Source organism: Pygocentrus nattereri, chromosome 7 (genome assembly GCF_015220715.1).
Source record: "Pygocentrus nattereri isolate fPygNat1 chromosome 7, fPygNat1.pri, whole genome shotgun sequence".
Lineage (NCBI taxonomy): Eukaryota > Metazoa > Chordata > Actinopteri > Characiformes > Serrasalmidae > Pygocentrus > Pygocentrus nattereri.
Window position 1 is genome coordinate 39,197,123 of NC_051217.1, and position 15,175 is coordinate 39,212,297.

The 15,175-nt window shown below is 38.6% G+C and overlaps 1 protein-coding gene across 1 annotated transcript; it reads left to right on the forward strand.

Annotated features, from left to right (window-relative positions):
• Nucleotides 1–1,870: 1,870 nt before the first annotated feature.
• LOC108437990 (extracellular calcium-sensing receptor) lies at nt 1,871–14,220 on the forward strand. The gene is made up of 6 exons (XM_017715455.1): nt 1,871–2,118; nt 5,100–5,376; nt 6,269–7,102; nt 9,700–9,909; nt 10,795–10,918; nt 13,316–14,220. The coding sequence occupies exons 1-6, from the start codon at nt 1,871–1,873 to the stop codon at nt 14,218–14,220; spliced, it is 2,598 nt and encodes an 865-aa protein (XP_017570944.1).
• Nucleotides 14,221–15,175: the final 955 nt, after the last annotated feature.

A 15,175-nucleotide genomic window follows, 5' to 3' on the forward strand; every position in this document is an offset into this window, starting at 1 on the left:
GTTTACAAAAATTTAATTAACAGGTGCAAGTAATCTAAAACAACAACAAGAAAACAATAAATAAATAAACACAGCTAATGAGAAATGGATACAGCTGAATTAAAAATTTCAAACACTGGCCAACTCACACATTTTGTAGATTTTTGAAGTGAAAATAAGTCGACACCCTCTACAGAGAACACACAAATATGGTATTTCTCTGCACATTTTACTGTGCAAATTCTATATATCTGAGAAATACATCATATCAAGAAAAAAATTAAACAGCAAGTGTGCCATAAAGTTTGCACAGGGCACATTTTGTGTTTTATGCTTCCTGTGGAGAATATGAGAACTTATATTTACTTAGAAAAGAAACAAAACATTGCAACATGACTGTGCATGAACAGAGTTTTGCATAAGACTGTGTGCGAACACATTGCTGTAATGGCAATTATAGAATACCTTAAAAAAAAAAAACTTTAAAAATGTCAAAGTTTGTACTTCTCTAAAATTAGCATTTTGGAAGTTTTGTTGTAGTACAGTCATCTGCAACAGTCTGTACAACCACAGGTTAAATTACTTGCTTTGTTGATTTTCTCAGTGAAAATAAGTTTTCACAGTCTGTACAAAGAGCACACTTATATATGACAAATTTTACTGCAAAATGTGTTATTTTATTTTCATTTGTGGTAACATATTTAAAACAAACATTTACACAGGCCACATTTCATTATTTTTTAAAATTCAGCAAATAATCAATAATGACATACTAAAATGACCAGAAAGGTGTTCTCTATGCATCTATATATCTATATATTTGAATGTCTTGCATAATTTGAAAACTTTAGTTGTAATTTAGTAATTACATTTTACTTTATTGCTATTATGGTGTAGTTGAAAAGCATGTCACATTCTATATATATATATATCCATGTTTTTTTTCCGTTTTTGACTTAACTTGAAAATATCTGTTGCTCTTTATATTGTGTGTAAATTTAAATGGACTAACAGAATCAGCCCAAAATGACTTGGAAAAAACTTTGGTTCTATTGACTTACATTAAAAGTAAACTATGTTTTTTGCCTCTCCTATAAGGTTAGCATTTTGGTGATACAAGGTTTTCTTCTGACAACAGCGATATATTCTAAAAGGCTGCATGTTCAAAACTTACATCTTAATCCTTAATCCTTACAATCCTTACAATTGGAGTTTCAAGGCATGAATCATTGTGTATAGTTTAACAATCAGGGAACAAATAAAACATTTAAAAAAATACTTTCCTATAGTATCCCTTTGCTGTAGGAGGCTAAAAAATCACTCCATCAATCAACCTTTGTTTTTCAGCTCGGAGAACATGACTCTCATTTACATTGTAATGACTCTCATTTACATTGTTACATTGTAAATGTTGCTGAGTTGATACAGGAAAAGGGTTTGATGACATGTAAGAATATATTAAATAATAAAGGTTCATTTTATAAATAAAATGATTTAAATCACATTTACATTGTATGTAAATTTCGTGATGGATGGACCAAAAGAAACTGCTTGGAAAAAGTCTGGTGCCATTGACTTACATTAAATAGGTTTTTTCCTTCTCCTGTAAAGTTACCATTTTGGAAATACAAGGTTTTCCTCTAACAACGGTGATATAAAGATATATTTAATTAGGTAACTAAATACATAAATCAACTTCTGTATCCCACTGCATCTCCACTCAGCTGTGTGATAATCGTTAAGTATTGAGCAATTATCTGTAATTCTTGGACTCAGGAGTGACTTCCTGTTTTTTTCCTGCTGATCTCTCAGGACTGTGAGGGTGTTAGAAATAGCCACACATGCTGTGTGTAGGCAGAAGAGGGAGGCCAGTAAGGCAGCACTAGAGCTCATGTCTGCTGCTGTCTTCTCCCCATACCTGCCTGCTCTGGCACTCCTGCTGTGCCCAGTGTTTGAGGCTGCTGTGGGGACGTCCGCGGGGGAGAGGTGTGTGTACCTGGACGGTGCGCGGCATCTGGACGCCGTGGGTCTCTCTCAGGACGGGGATGTGGTCATCGGAGCGCTCTTCAATGCCTATATCTTGCCAGAGGCGCTTGACCTGAGCTTCACCAAAGAGCCTTACCTGCAGCCATGCTCCGAGTGAGTCAGTCTCTGGGTCCCCAGTGTCAAACATCTCATGTTCAGCTGTATGTCTTTGTCTTTAGCCAGCTCAACAGGTGCTGATCACATCTCGATGCATGCCCAAAGACCAGGATGTCACTTTTTATTTTTTTATTAAAACCTTTCCTTTCAGTAGCAGCTTTCACTCGCTGGTCATCTGAGCGGACGAAATGTGACGACTCTTCAAAAAGTCTTCACTGCTACAACATCTCAACTACAGTAGGTCTTGGTTTGTGCTATTGCCGCACAGTTGTTTTCAAAAGTTTGGGCGCTTCTGGTCAAATTTGAAATGCTTAATGCACAGTTAGTAGTTTGCTTTTATTTTAAAAGCATAACATATGGGCTGCACAACAAAGGCTTATGGCACATTTCATAGTTTGTGTTTTATTTTTTTCCCAATTTGTCAAATTCACATACCAATTGTACTCAACAATTTGCAGAAACTGTAATATTCACGCTGGGTCCATGTAGAGGCTGTGTTTACTTATTTTCACTTAAAAAATCAACAATAAGTGTCATTTGAGTGCTATTTTGCTTATGGGCCACTAAACTAAAATCTTTTGTACTGCTTGTTGAACATTAGTGAAGGTGAAGGAGACTCAGAGCATATTTGATGCCTCAAAAAGTTGAAAGAATGAATATTTTGTGTTAGGCGCAACTTTGCATTGTAGTTTTTGTTAAGTTTTTTTGCATTTTCATTTCATTTGAAAACAACAGCTGCTCTTTACATTGAGAGAACCAGCAGAAATGCATGGAATTTTGTTTTTACATTAACTTCCATTATAAATTGTCTAGATTTTTTTTTCTTGTAAAGTTCCTATTTTGAGAGATTCAAAGTTTCACTATTCTGACAGTTTATTTTGGTTTCTTTGCTTGAAAAAGAGTCAGTGTTTCCTTTTGCAACATGCTTTTAAAATGTATGTAAATATCATATTACACGTGTTTTGTGTGCATTGTGTTTTGGAACAAGCCTTTTGGAAATATAGCAGAGCCAGACTGTGGTCCTGTAGGACCTTGGCTCTGCTCAATTAATGCTTGACTAACCCACCTGTATCACTCATTTACCATTACTAAACCCTATATGTACTGAATTGGTGTTAAGAGAAGGGAAATTAAGTCGACCTGTGGTGCAGACAGTTTTCATTCATTATCCTTAGTGCCATGCGATGTAACTAACCAGCTAATCCTCTCTGTAATGGTATCATGTCGTGTCCTTTAAATCTCTGTGCATTAATGCATGGAGGTGGGTACGCTGAGCACTGAGGAGGATCACTTTGAGTTCTCAGACTGGACCCCCCCTGTATAGTTTGGATAACGTCTTCTTGAGATTCATTGCTCCTTCTTTTACTTTCTGAACACTTCAAGGCAATCAGATTACTGGATTTGCAACAGTCCAGCAAGGAATAACAAATACTCAACATTGATCTATCAACATGCAAAACAAATGGCTTTATTTGTTGTTGTTGGATTCATGATCATAATCACATTGTCAAAAAACTTGAAGCGATGCATGCAGGAGGTTCAAAAGTCTGGGATCGATCATGAAAATGCTTCAATTTTGCATTCTTTTCTTATGTAACACAGTTGCTCATTACAAATTATATTATCAGCATAACAATATCAGCAAACAGTAGAATCTTCTAAATATATACACGAATTACACGATTTCGTACTTTATGTCCCCATTTTGCATGTAATGATGAAATACACTCAAACAAGACTCCTTTGTTTAAGCCCTCAATGAGGAGATCAAATCCTCCTGATAGTCGCCTGAGCATCAGTGAAAGAGACAAGACATAAAAAACAATGACCGTGTTCCAAAGGTATTAACGTGGTCAGAACAGTGACCCAGAAATAGTGCAGAATCTTGAATATTCTTCTTCATTTTACTGGTTAAATTTTAGATGTTTAATGCACAATTAGTTGTTTACTTACTTTTGTTTATAAAAAAACATAACATATGGGCTGTGCAAAGGTTATGGCACAATTTAGGGTTTTGTATAGTTTGTAGTTTTATAGTTTTGTATCATTTTATTAGTCTTCCCTGTCAGATCTAGACCTGCTGGAGTCTCTGCTGCTCTGTTATACTGTAATCTGTGGTCAGCCACTCTTTACAGAACTGACTGCATTTTTTCTTTCCTTTCTTCGCCGAGCCGAATAGCTGCCCATCTTGTGCATCTGATGCTGTTGCCTCTTCTGCCTTGATTGGGTGCTGCTGCTCACCAGCCTTCTGGACCGGTTTGACCACCCCTGAGCTTCTTGCTGTACAGCGCTGTGCAGTCCTCACCCTCAGATCTTCTCTTTTTCCCACTTTGTACTATAATACTTCATACTAATAATGTTTACTATCCGGTGTCGACCGTAGGAGGATGGGTTCCCCTTCTGAGTATTGGTTCCTCTCAAGGTTTTTTCCTCTTTCAGGGAGTTTTTCCTTGCCACCGTCGCCACTGGCTTGCTCATGGGGCCTCGGACCCGGATTTTCTTTTCTTTCTGTAATGCTGATTGTTTTGTAAAGCTGCTTTGTGACTATATTTGTTGTAAAAAGTGCTATATATGGGGCAGTCGTGGGCTGGAGGTTAGGGAACCAGCCTCGTGACCGGAAGGTCGCCGGTTCGATCCCGGGAGCCGACAGTCCATGACTGAGGTATCCTTGAGCAAGACACCTAACCCCCAATTGCTCCCCGGGCGCTGCAGATTGGGCTGCCCACCGCTCCGGGCAAGTGTGCTCACTGCCCCCTAGTGTGTGTGTATTCACTAGTGTGTATGTGGTGTCTCACTTCACAGATGGGTTAAATGCAGAGGTGAAATTTCCCCGTTGTGGGACTAATAAGGGTCACTTAATCTATATAAATAAATTTTGCTTGCTTACTTGTATGCAGTATATCTAATATTTCACATTGAGATTGCTGTAAGAACTACATATTGCGTACAGGTGCTAACTGTCTTCATGGCTGGGTTAGTTTTCAGGAGAGTCCGGTGCAATGGGCTCAGGCTGTTGTCTTTGCCGTGGAAGAGATCAACCGCAACCCCTCTTTGCTGCCAGGGGTCCGCCTGGGCTATCGCATCATAGACAGCTGCACGCGCCACCCGTTCACTCTGAGAGCAGCCATGTCCATGATCAGTGGTGGCAACGGCACCTGCGAGACCACTAGACCGGTCAAGCTGATCATCGGAGACGTCTCGTCCACACAGTCCATCATTCTCTCCAAAAGTCTCAGCCCTCTGCATGTGCCGATGGTGAGTATCATCCTAAGAAATAGAAAAGAATGCAGGTGGGAGTAAGACAGTCACAGTTTGGGCAGCCCACTCAAATGACTTTTCATGTGAAAATGTGAAATGTTAGCACAGAGAACACACTTCTTAATGCAGACGTTGTGCACCCAAACAAAAAAGAAAGTTGTAAATCTATCCAGTAACATAAAAAATAAAACATTTTTTGCAGATGAACGTTTGAGATGATTAAGATATTAAACAGGGAGCAAATAACTGATAGAATGTCAACAAGTGGTAAAAAAAATGAAATAAAAATTGATATCACAAAATCATCGATACTAAAATAATCAAAATAATGCAACAATAACTTATACAAAGGGAGGATTACATTTTACAAACTGAAAGGTATTTTTAGACATTTTAGTCAATATTTCCAGAATTCTGTAAACGTTAGAATATTCTGTAAGAGGTTATTGACTGAATAATAATATGCTCTTATTATATGCATTATTTTTATCCTAAGAGATTTGATTTTCACTTTTGAAATTTGATCAATTCTGGAAATTAATTAAATTCTTCATTAATGATAAATTACAAATTATATTCAGTTTTCAGCTTTCCCAGTCAATTCACAATCTTCTACAACACTTTTCATCCTTCATTTTTATTTACAACTTCTCAGTGTCCTCTTAATTATGTAAAACATTAGAAGTTGTGCAGATTAAAATATTATAAACATATGATATAATTAACTGCCATCAAACTGGTGCAATATAATTGGAAATATTGAACATAGCATACACTGATCAGGCATAACATTATGACCACCTCCTTGTTTCTATGTTCATTGTCCATTTTATCAGCTCCTTGACTGCTTGGGAGTTTCTAATATTTTGTCACTCCCTTCCCTTTATAGATCAGCTATCTGGCCACATGTGCATGTCTCAGTAACAGGCATGAGTACCCCAACTTCTTCCGCACCATCCCCAGCGATGCGTACCAGGCGCGCACCATGGCTCAGATGGCCAAGCGCTTCGGCTGGACCTGGGTGGGCGCTGTGGTGGCGGACAATGACTATGGGCTCTTGGCTGTCCAGGTGTTTCAGGAGGAGACGAAAAACACCGGCATCTGCCTGGCCTTTGTCAAGACCCTCTTCCGGGAGAAGCTAGCCAAGGACGTGGACCGTGCAGCATCAGCTGTGCAGGCCTCATCTGCTCGTGTGATCCTGGTGTTCGCCTGGTACGTCGACGTGGAGGTCTTCCTCACTGAGCTTGTTCGTAGAAATGTGACGGACCGCCAGTTCCTAGCCAGCGAGATCTGGAGCACCAGTGGCCGTCTGCTTAGCAACCCTCAACTCTACACCATAGCACAAGGCACACTGGGTGTGGCTATCAGGAGTGCCCCCATCCCAGGATTTGAGAAGCATCTGCGGCAGCTCCATCCCTCCCGTTACCCTCAAGATACCTTTCTTAGGGTGCTATGGGAGAGAACGTTTGGCTGTAGCCCTTTACGGAACTCGTCGTCTGACTCTCAGAGTGGACCACCCCCCTGCAGTGGGACTGAAAGTCTGGAAGGGGTTCAGAATGGTGTTACAGATGTTTCCAACCTGCGGGTCACCTACAACGTATACCTGGCTGTTTATGCAGCCGCCTATGCGCTTCACTCTCTGCTGGCCTGCACTGCACCTAACCGTTCTGATCCCAGCCTGACCCCAGGATGCTCTTCCCCAGACAACATCACTACAGAGCAGGTAATGCTGTTTTTATGATAGTCTTTTGAACATAGTGTAGTTTAAACGAGGAGACTGCACTTACACAGAGTTGTGTGCAAATGTACGCAAATGTTTGGGCAGCCATGGCCAAATTGCATTTTTTTATTATTATTAAAACGAGGTCCCTGTGCAGCAAACTATTTTTAAAAAATCTGAAAATGTCAATGTACAGTTCCTTTTTATTTGATGATCTGTATATAGTACAGTACTGTGCGAAAGCACTCAAGACACATTTTGAAAATCTATTTATTTATGGTATGTGTTTATGTGTATGGTGTATGTGTATAGATATAGTGATTTTCTGGATGTCAGTGTGTTTGTTTAATCATTTTCAAGCCTCTCCTCGAGGAAGCCCAGTATTACATATAGTTAAAAAGCAGCTCCTGGTTTGACCAATCAGTGCTTCAGTAAACTGTTCTCATGATGTAATTGATGATATTAACAAATGTCTGTGGTGGCTGTGAAGGTGTCAAGGAAAAATATGGACCCAAAAAATTCTTGTTACTTTTTATTGTTTTTATGTTTATTTGAATTATGAATATGACTTTATACTAATGTATATTGTGATAAACTCGCTGCTGAGGTAAATTGTTTAAAAATGTACTTAGATGCCTACAGAGGTGGATGAAGTACACAAACCACTGTACTTGAGTTAAAGTAGAGATACCCAAGGTAAAATATTACTCCAGTAAAAGTAGAAGTCCTTAATTTAGACCTCAACTTGAGTAAAAGTACTAAGTATTTACCTTCAAATGTACTTAAGTATGAAAGTAAAAGTACTAAAAGAGTAATTCTGGCTCTGATGTCCTGTTATCATTTTTATAACAAGACTCATTTCATGAACTAATTTCAGGTGAAAGTCCTCCATCGTCTCTCTTGGTAAACCAGTCTTTTAATAGAGCGTCATTAATTAGTGACGCTGACGTCCATTAAAATGATCATAAGCACAAAACACTGAAGGTAAACCGTTTCCATCAGGGAGAACCGAGTGGCTCTGAAATCACTTTTTACACACAAGCAAAGTTTCAGTTTAAGATTACTTTGTAAATTAGTTACAAGTTGATTAAAAACTTGCTTTAAATTCAGGATCATAAATAAGTTTTCCTTTACTGTATTGATCTGTAGGTCTCTGTTCATAAACATAAACGAGCCCAAACTAATTTACTATAAAATGAAAGTGTTTGTATGAATTCATAAAAAAAGAAACAATACTTAAGTAAAGTACAGATACACGAACGTACTTTGAAAGTACTTAAGTACAGTAACGAATTACATTTACTTAGTTACTGTTCACCACTGGATGCCTAAAACCTTTGCACATTACTGTATGTTTGTATATATATATATATATATATATATATATATGTATATATATATATATATAAATAAAATCACATTTTACATAATGAAACATCATTACCAAACGGCAGTTAATTGGAAATGTAGACAGCAACATCTGGAAAATCAGATGAATGAAAACCAAGAACAAAGCAAAACACCCATATAATACCAAAGGACCAGCAGGAAGGTTTAGTAATAACTATACATTAACATTTGTAGGAAAGTGTTATTTTTTAAAATAATTTGCTAGAGGAGTTGCTTAAATTCTTCTTTTTACTTCACAAATCAATTTAAAATTTAAAATTTGGCCAGCATACAACTGTGAGACGGAGAGTAAAGTAACGTTTTATAAGTCATTCTGGTCATTCATGTTTTACTATAATTATTTACTGATATTTAATGACATGCTCGTTTGACTTGAACTGTAAGCAGAGATAATTTCAAGCTTTCGAGTGAAAATGACAAACTTTCCCGGTGCTGCAGTGGACTAGAATGAGATTTTTCTGTTTAAAGACTAGATAAATCTCTTCTGATGAAAAATGAAAGTGGGAAGAACTTTTGAACAAAATGTCATTACTTTGCTGTGGATTTTCAATGGCTGCTGAAAGCAGTAAAGCCAGAAAGCTAATGTCACTGCTAGGAAGTCGAATATCCTATTTCAGGTGTATAATTGTAGAAACTTGTCAAATCATTATTACAATAAAGAGAAGGAATTACTCAAATGACAGATGTGACTCATCAGATGAGAACAGTAAACTAAAAGATACAGTAAGCTACCTGGGTATCTAAGTACTTTACCTCAATTTGGCTTCTACTTTACTGGCTGAAAGTCTTGGTTGTATTTATTAGCCTACAGATCAGTGGCTAGACTAGCTTCAGGACTGGGTGACACCACAGAGATTTCTAATGATATTATATTTGCATAATGCATGCAGGTTAATGCAAAAAAATATATATTGATGAACAAAAGTATGAAAATGATATAAAATTGTTAGTTCTGTTATACCAGTGAGGTTGAACGATAAAATGCTGTGCTTCTCAATAATATTAAGCACTACTATTAAATACTATTAAATATCATTATTGCTATTACTACTACTACTACTACTACTACTACTACTACTACTGCTACTACTACTACTAATAATAATAATAATAATAACACTAATGTCTTAGGCTACCTGACTTAAAAATACCATTTATATCTTCTGTCTTCTCCTTCTCTCCTGTTGTAGCTCTTGGAGCACCTTAAATTGGTAAACTTTACCACTCAACTCGGGGAGAAATTCTATTTTCAGGATGGCGAGACTCCAGCGGTCTACGACCTAGTGAACTGGCAGAGAGGACCCAGGGGAACACTGCAGTATGTCCCCATCGGCCGAGTGGAGGGCTCTCAGCTCATTATTAATGAGTCTGCTATTAGCTGGCCAGGCGATTCAAACAAGGTGATTGCATTTGCATACATTGGGATGCAGACGTTTGCACAACCCTGGTAAAATTGCATGTTTAGTTGATTTTTTGAAGTGAAAAGAAGAACCTCTGCAGCAACTGCAAACATTGCAGCACAGTTACTTTATGTAAACACAGAAAAAAAAAATTGTGAAAAAAAAAAATTGTTTGCAAAACGTGGACACCCGTCTCACAATTTCCACTATCTGAAATGTCATTAAGAAATGACAGTTAAGGGGAACTGTGGAAGTCTAGATAAAATATGGAAGACCAAGAGGTACAACCTTTTGTCTGCTGGCCAGAAAGGCAACTATTTTTAAATAGTTTGTTGAAGAGGTTGTTAATTCCTTTTCATTTAAAAAATCAACAGATTAAAAACTCAGCCAGAAGCACCCAAATATTTGCATACAGCTCCAAGACAGAGAGTAAACCAATCTAAATCTAAACATCTGTCTGATAACCACACATTTTTTGAGTAAACGTGGCAATAACCATATGACCCTTACTACAGATGCTTAAATTGTTAACAGACTTCCAGCAGAAACTTAGTTAACAACAGCTTTAAGGTAAGGGTCAGGTTCAGATTTTGGAATGAAGTTCAAATTCGAGTTAGATTTAGGTTTACATTTGATAGAATGCATCGCATTCAACTAAATGTTCATTTGCATTTAATTAACATTAAGTTCAATATTTGTCAAATATAAAACATCTAGAGTGTTCTCTCGAAATAAGGTGCTGCACTTATTGTAGTTTAACGTTTATTATTATTTATTACTACTTTAGATTTAGAGTTCAGTTCCATTAAATTGCATTATATTTTCTTTGTAAAGAGGACAAAAAACATAAACGTACAGAATGTTTCGCTTTTGGTGCTTTTTCAGGTGCCTGTGTCTGTGTGCACTGCTGAATGTTCTCCAGGCTCACGTAAAGCCATAAAGAAGGGCCTGCCAGTGTGCTGCTTCGACTGCCTGCCCTGTGCTGAAGGTGAATTCAGCAACATCTCAGGTATCAAAAGGCCATTAAATTGACTGCTCTTAATTTCACCAGAACGGAAAGTCTAATTTTACTTTTACAGAAAGGCCAAGAAAAAAATAATTTAACATTTGCATCATTTGCAACATTTGCATATTAATGGGGAATTCCACTTTTTGTTGTGAACAAAGCTGTTAGATCAGAAGTGGTACTTAGAGACTGTTTCTTCACTCTACAACTTTTGTGGTTATGATAGGAACCAGGGATGGCAATGTCATGCTTTGAGCTTTTATATGTAACATTGACAGTAAAATAATCGTAAATCTGAAAAAAAAAAAAAGTTTTCCTTTGGTACTTTTTTGCTTTACAATGTGCTCCATGTACATCTCCACTCAAGTATTTAAAACATATGCTTTATGTCAAAAGCTCATGTCTCAACTTTGAAAAACAGCATCTCAATTAATAACATTCGCCAAACGTGTAGTCTCATCTTCAGAGTGTGGCTGTTCAAATGTGGGTTTAAAAGTATCCATTTTCTGTTTGCAGCAAAGTAAGAAGTAAAAAGTCTAGTAAGTAAGAAGTCTCAAGACTAGCTGTGGACAGCCCTGGCATTGTTGCCAAATCTCACATTTTACCTGTGAGACTCACAGTTTTCCATTTGCTGCCTTCTCACAAACATGCACATAAATATCACAGGACTTCACACGCTCAAAACAAACAAAATCCTTTTCATAAACGCTGGTATGTTGCAGCCAATACTGGGTTCAGCTATACTTATTTGAATCGCACCACACAGCTGTATTGAGCAATACTGACCTTTCAGTCTAAAGCCAAGTGAATGCTGATTTCACTGTTGTTTTTGACATTTAATTCCTAAAAAATCATAAAGATCATTGTTCACTAACTTCAAGGGCTGCAGTTAGATTGGCTCAGTTATTCTTTATTATTCTCTAATAAAATTCTGGACCTGCTCACAGGTCAAGGTAACTGTCCACCCAAAAACAGGGGTTAGCTTTTATTTATTTCATGACCTTTCAAAATGGCCTTTAAGTACAAGACACTTATTTTCAGCATTAGGACATTTTTATGTATTTAATGTATCCACCACTTTCCTTTATGACTATTCCCTTAATTTTTGGGACACTTGCTTTCATTTTTTAAAGAAATCTGCAGAGATTTTTTTCCATAACTCCAAAGCTCAGTCTTAGAATTTTCTGCTTTTTACTATCTTTGCTGATCTTTTTTGTTTATTTCCTTCTTTTGGTAAGGACTTCTTGACAGCTACACATCGTTTCAGAACTATAGCCATGAGTTTTCTCACAGTAGAAGGATGGAAACAAACACCTGTAGCCTATTTTTTTTTAGATCTGAAGCAAGTGTGGAGCTTGATCTCTCAAGGATGAAAGCTTTAAGTGCTGTTTATCTGATGGAGACTGTTTTGGTAGTCTACCAGATCATGCATGGCTGTTAGAATTTTAAAATATTTTTAACTCTTTTTTGGGGGTGGGCTTCGGAAACTCTTTGTGCCAGGAACTTAACCTGGTCTTTGCTGAGAGCTGTGAGAGGCGGCGGTAAGCCTGTGCCCAAACACTGATGGGGACCACAGCAGGCAGGAGGAGCGCAACAGAGTGAGTGGCAGTGGGAGGACGACGATATTAGCAGGAGGTGTGAGGATGGTGCTGCAGTTCCCTGCTCTGCCTCCCTGTCACCACCCTGCTCTGCAGCCCAGCCACCAGGATCAAGTGTCAGGCATAGTGCAGTGGCCTTGCTGCAGAACAGCAGGCAGAGCTCAGGTGCCGTATTCATGCCTCTTGAGGCTGTCATCACCCTCCTGTCGCCTCTCAAGGCTGTTATCGTCCTCCTCCTGCCATCTCTTGCCATCCAGTGAAAGCCCTTTTGTAAAGACAACAATGACTGCTCCTGAAGAAACCATCATGTTGGAACTATCATCAGGAGATTGTAAGTTACATCCCAGTGATGCCACAGCCAGGCAGTTAACTTTCTCTGTTAAACATGTTCAGCTGTCTAATGACACTGTGTTAGCGACAGTAAAAAAAAAAAAAAAAAAGCTTTGACTTGGAGGGGAAGTACATGCTGGACTTCACCTTGCCGGCTTGGCAGCATCATGACATTGGGAAGAGCTTGCAAGTGGATGGAATTAGCCATGATTAATTGGGCAAAAAATGTTGAAAAATAAAAATGAAATGACCGAAGTAGCAGAAAAATAAGGAAAAGCTGAGTTATAGCTGACATAATTTATGAAGGGTTTTTCCTGACGGGTGATCGTTCAAATTTTTTGACAAATTTTATACTTCCATCAATCATCTGCATCCCATTCCCAGGGCTTTTCCATTAGGGTTAGGTCAACAGGTATGTACTGGTCAATGAAAGCTTTCACTGTGACTGATTCTTTTGATTATCTTTTTAAAGGCTCTTCCAAATGTCACCGCTGTCCTCCGGAATTCTGGACCAACAGTATCCGGACAGCATGTGTCCCACGTGAGGTTGAGTATCTCTCCTTCAACGACACCATGGGAATCACTTTGACGACAGTTGCTGTGTTTGGTGCCGTGACTACAGCAGCCATAGCTGTTGTTTTTGTGCACCACAGGCAGACTCCTATTGTCAAGGCCAACAACTCAGAGCTGAGCTTTATGCTCCTGCTGTCGCTCAAACTCTGCTTCCTGTGCTCGCTGGTGTTTGTAGGTAAACCCTCTCCATGGTCGTGCCGGGTGCAGCAAGCAGCCTTTGGGATCAGCTTTGTTCTCTGTATCTCCTGCATCCTGGTCAAAACCATTGTGGTTCTAGTGGCCTTCCGTTCAGCAAGGCCTGGATCTGCAGCCCTTATGAAGTGGTTTGGACCAGGCCAGCAGAGAGGAAGTGTTCTGCTCTTTACCTGTGTCCAGGTGATGATCTGTGCTGTATGGTTGTCTCTTAGTCCACCCTTACCTAATCGCAACTTTGGTATTCAAGGGTCAAAAGTCATAATAGAATGTATGGTAGGCTCAGTGGTGGGCTTCTCCCTGGTGCTGGGCTACATTGGTCTGCTGGCTGCCATCTGCTTTCTGTTGGCCTTCTTCGCCCGGAAGCTTCCAGACAATTTCAACGAGGCCAAGTTCATCACCTTCAGCATGCTGATCTTCTGTGCAGTGTGGATTGCGTTTGTGCCAGCGTACATCAGCTCTCCAGGAAAGTACAGTGTTGCTGTTGAGGTCTTTGCCATCCTGGCCTCCAGTTTCGGCCTCCTGGTCTGCATATTTGCACCGAAATGTTACATAATTTTACTGAAACCAGAAAACAACACCAAGAAGTTTCTCATGGGGAAAACACAATAGGGCAGAGGTCTTTGAATGCTTACAATACCTCAGTTAACTACTAGTGAATACAAAATACAGGACGGCAAACTGGCTTCAAAGGCCAGATTTGAAGACATCTGAAGTAGAGACTGGTCTTAGTGTTAATAGTACTACATTAAGTGTTTCACCAGTAATAAAACTGTCAAAGGTCATTCTGCATTTCTTTTGTTTTTTTTAAGAAATCACCAACAATTATGCATGGGATGTTTAAACGGCCTCAAACAAAGTTTTTGAGAAGCAATGATATGATAAACCTTTTTTTTCTTTACATCATGTCCATGTGGAAAGTTTATCATTTAATTTCAGCAAATGATCTGCTAAAAAAGACTGCTAGCTATGTGAATAAAATGGATTTTATTGTAATATGTTTGTATTAAATTCAACCTCCAATAAAAAAGGAATGGTGTATTTATTATACTATTTAATTTAATACTTATTAATACAGATCTCAATTTTACAAGAAAACTCTGTATCTCATTTTTGGCAAAAAGACTCAGGAGTCAGCCACGAAGAAAAACGTTTATTATTGCTCAGTGGGATTTTACAAGTTGAAAGATGAACAATTCATTTGAAATTAAAGAGTCTATGGCATAGACCTCGTCCTCAGTTCAGGTCTTGGAGCATAGAGACCCTCGCTAATCCCTCAGGATAGAGACACCAGGCCAATCCACAGACAATCAGACAGTGACCAAACTGGTGATGGTGGGGAGGAAGGGGGGAACCTGAGAGTGGCAGAACAGCAGAATCATTTTAAAGACAAGTGTACTGTAGGCCTGCAATGTTGTTGAAGCTTCTAATTCTCAATATGTTATACAAGATCAGACCTAACATTATGAGCACCTCCTTGTTTCTACGCTCATTGTCTATTTTATCAGCTCCTCACAGAGCAGGTGCTATTTGGGTGGTGGATCATTCTCAACACTGCAGTAACACT

Coding starts and splice junctions, on each gene's coding strand:
- LOC108437990 (XM_017715455.1), top strand. CDS start 1,871: ATGTCTGCTGCTGTCTTCTCCCCATACCTGCCTGCTCTGGCACTCCTG. Junction 5,377..6,268: donor GCCCTCTGCATGTGCCGATG/GTGAGTATCATC, acceptor TTCCCTTTATAG/ATCAGCTATCTGGCCACATG. Junction 10,919..13,315: donor TGAATTCAGCAACATCTCAG/GTATCAAAAGGC, acceptor ATCTTTTTAAAG/GCTCTTCCAAATGTCACCGC.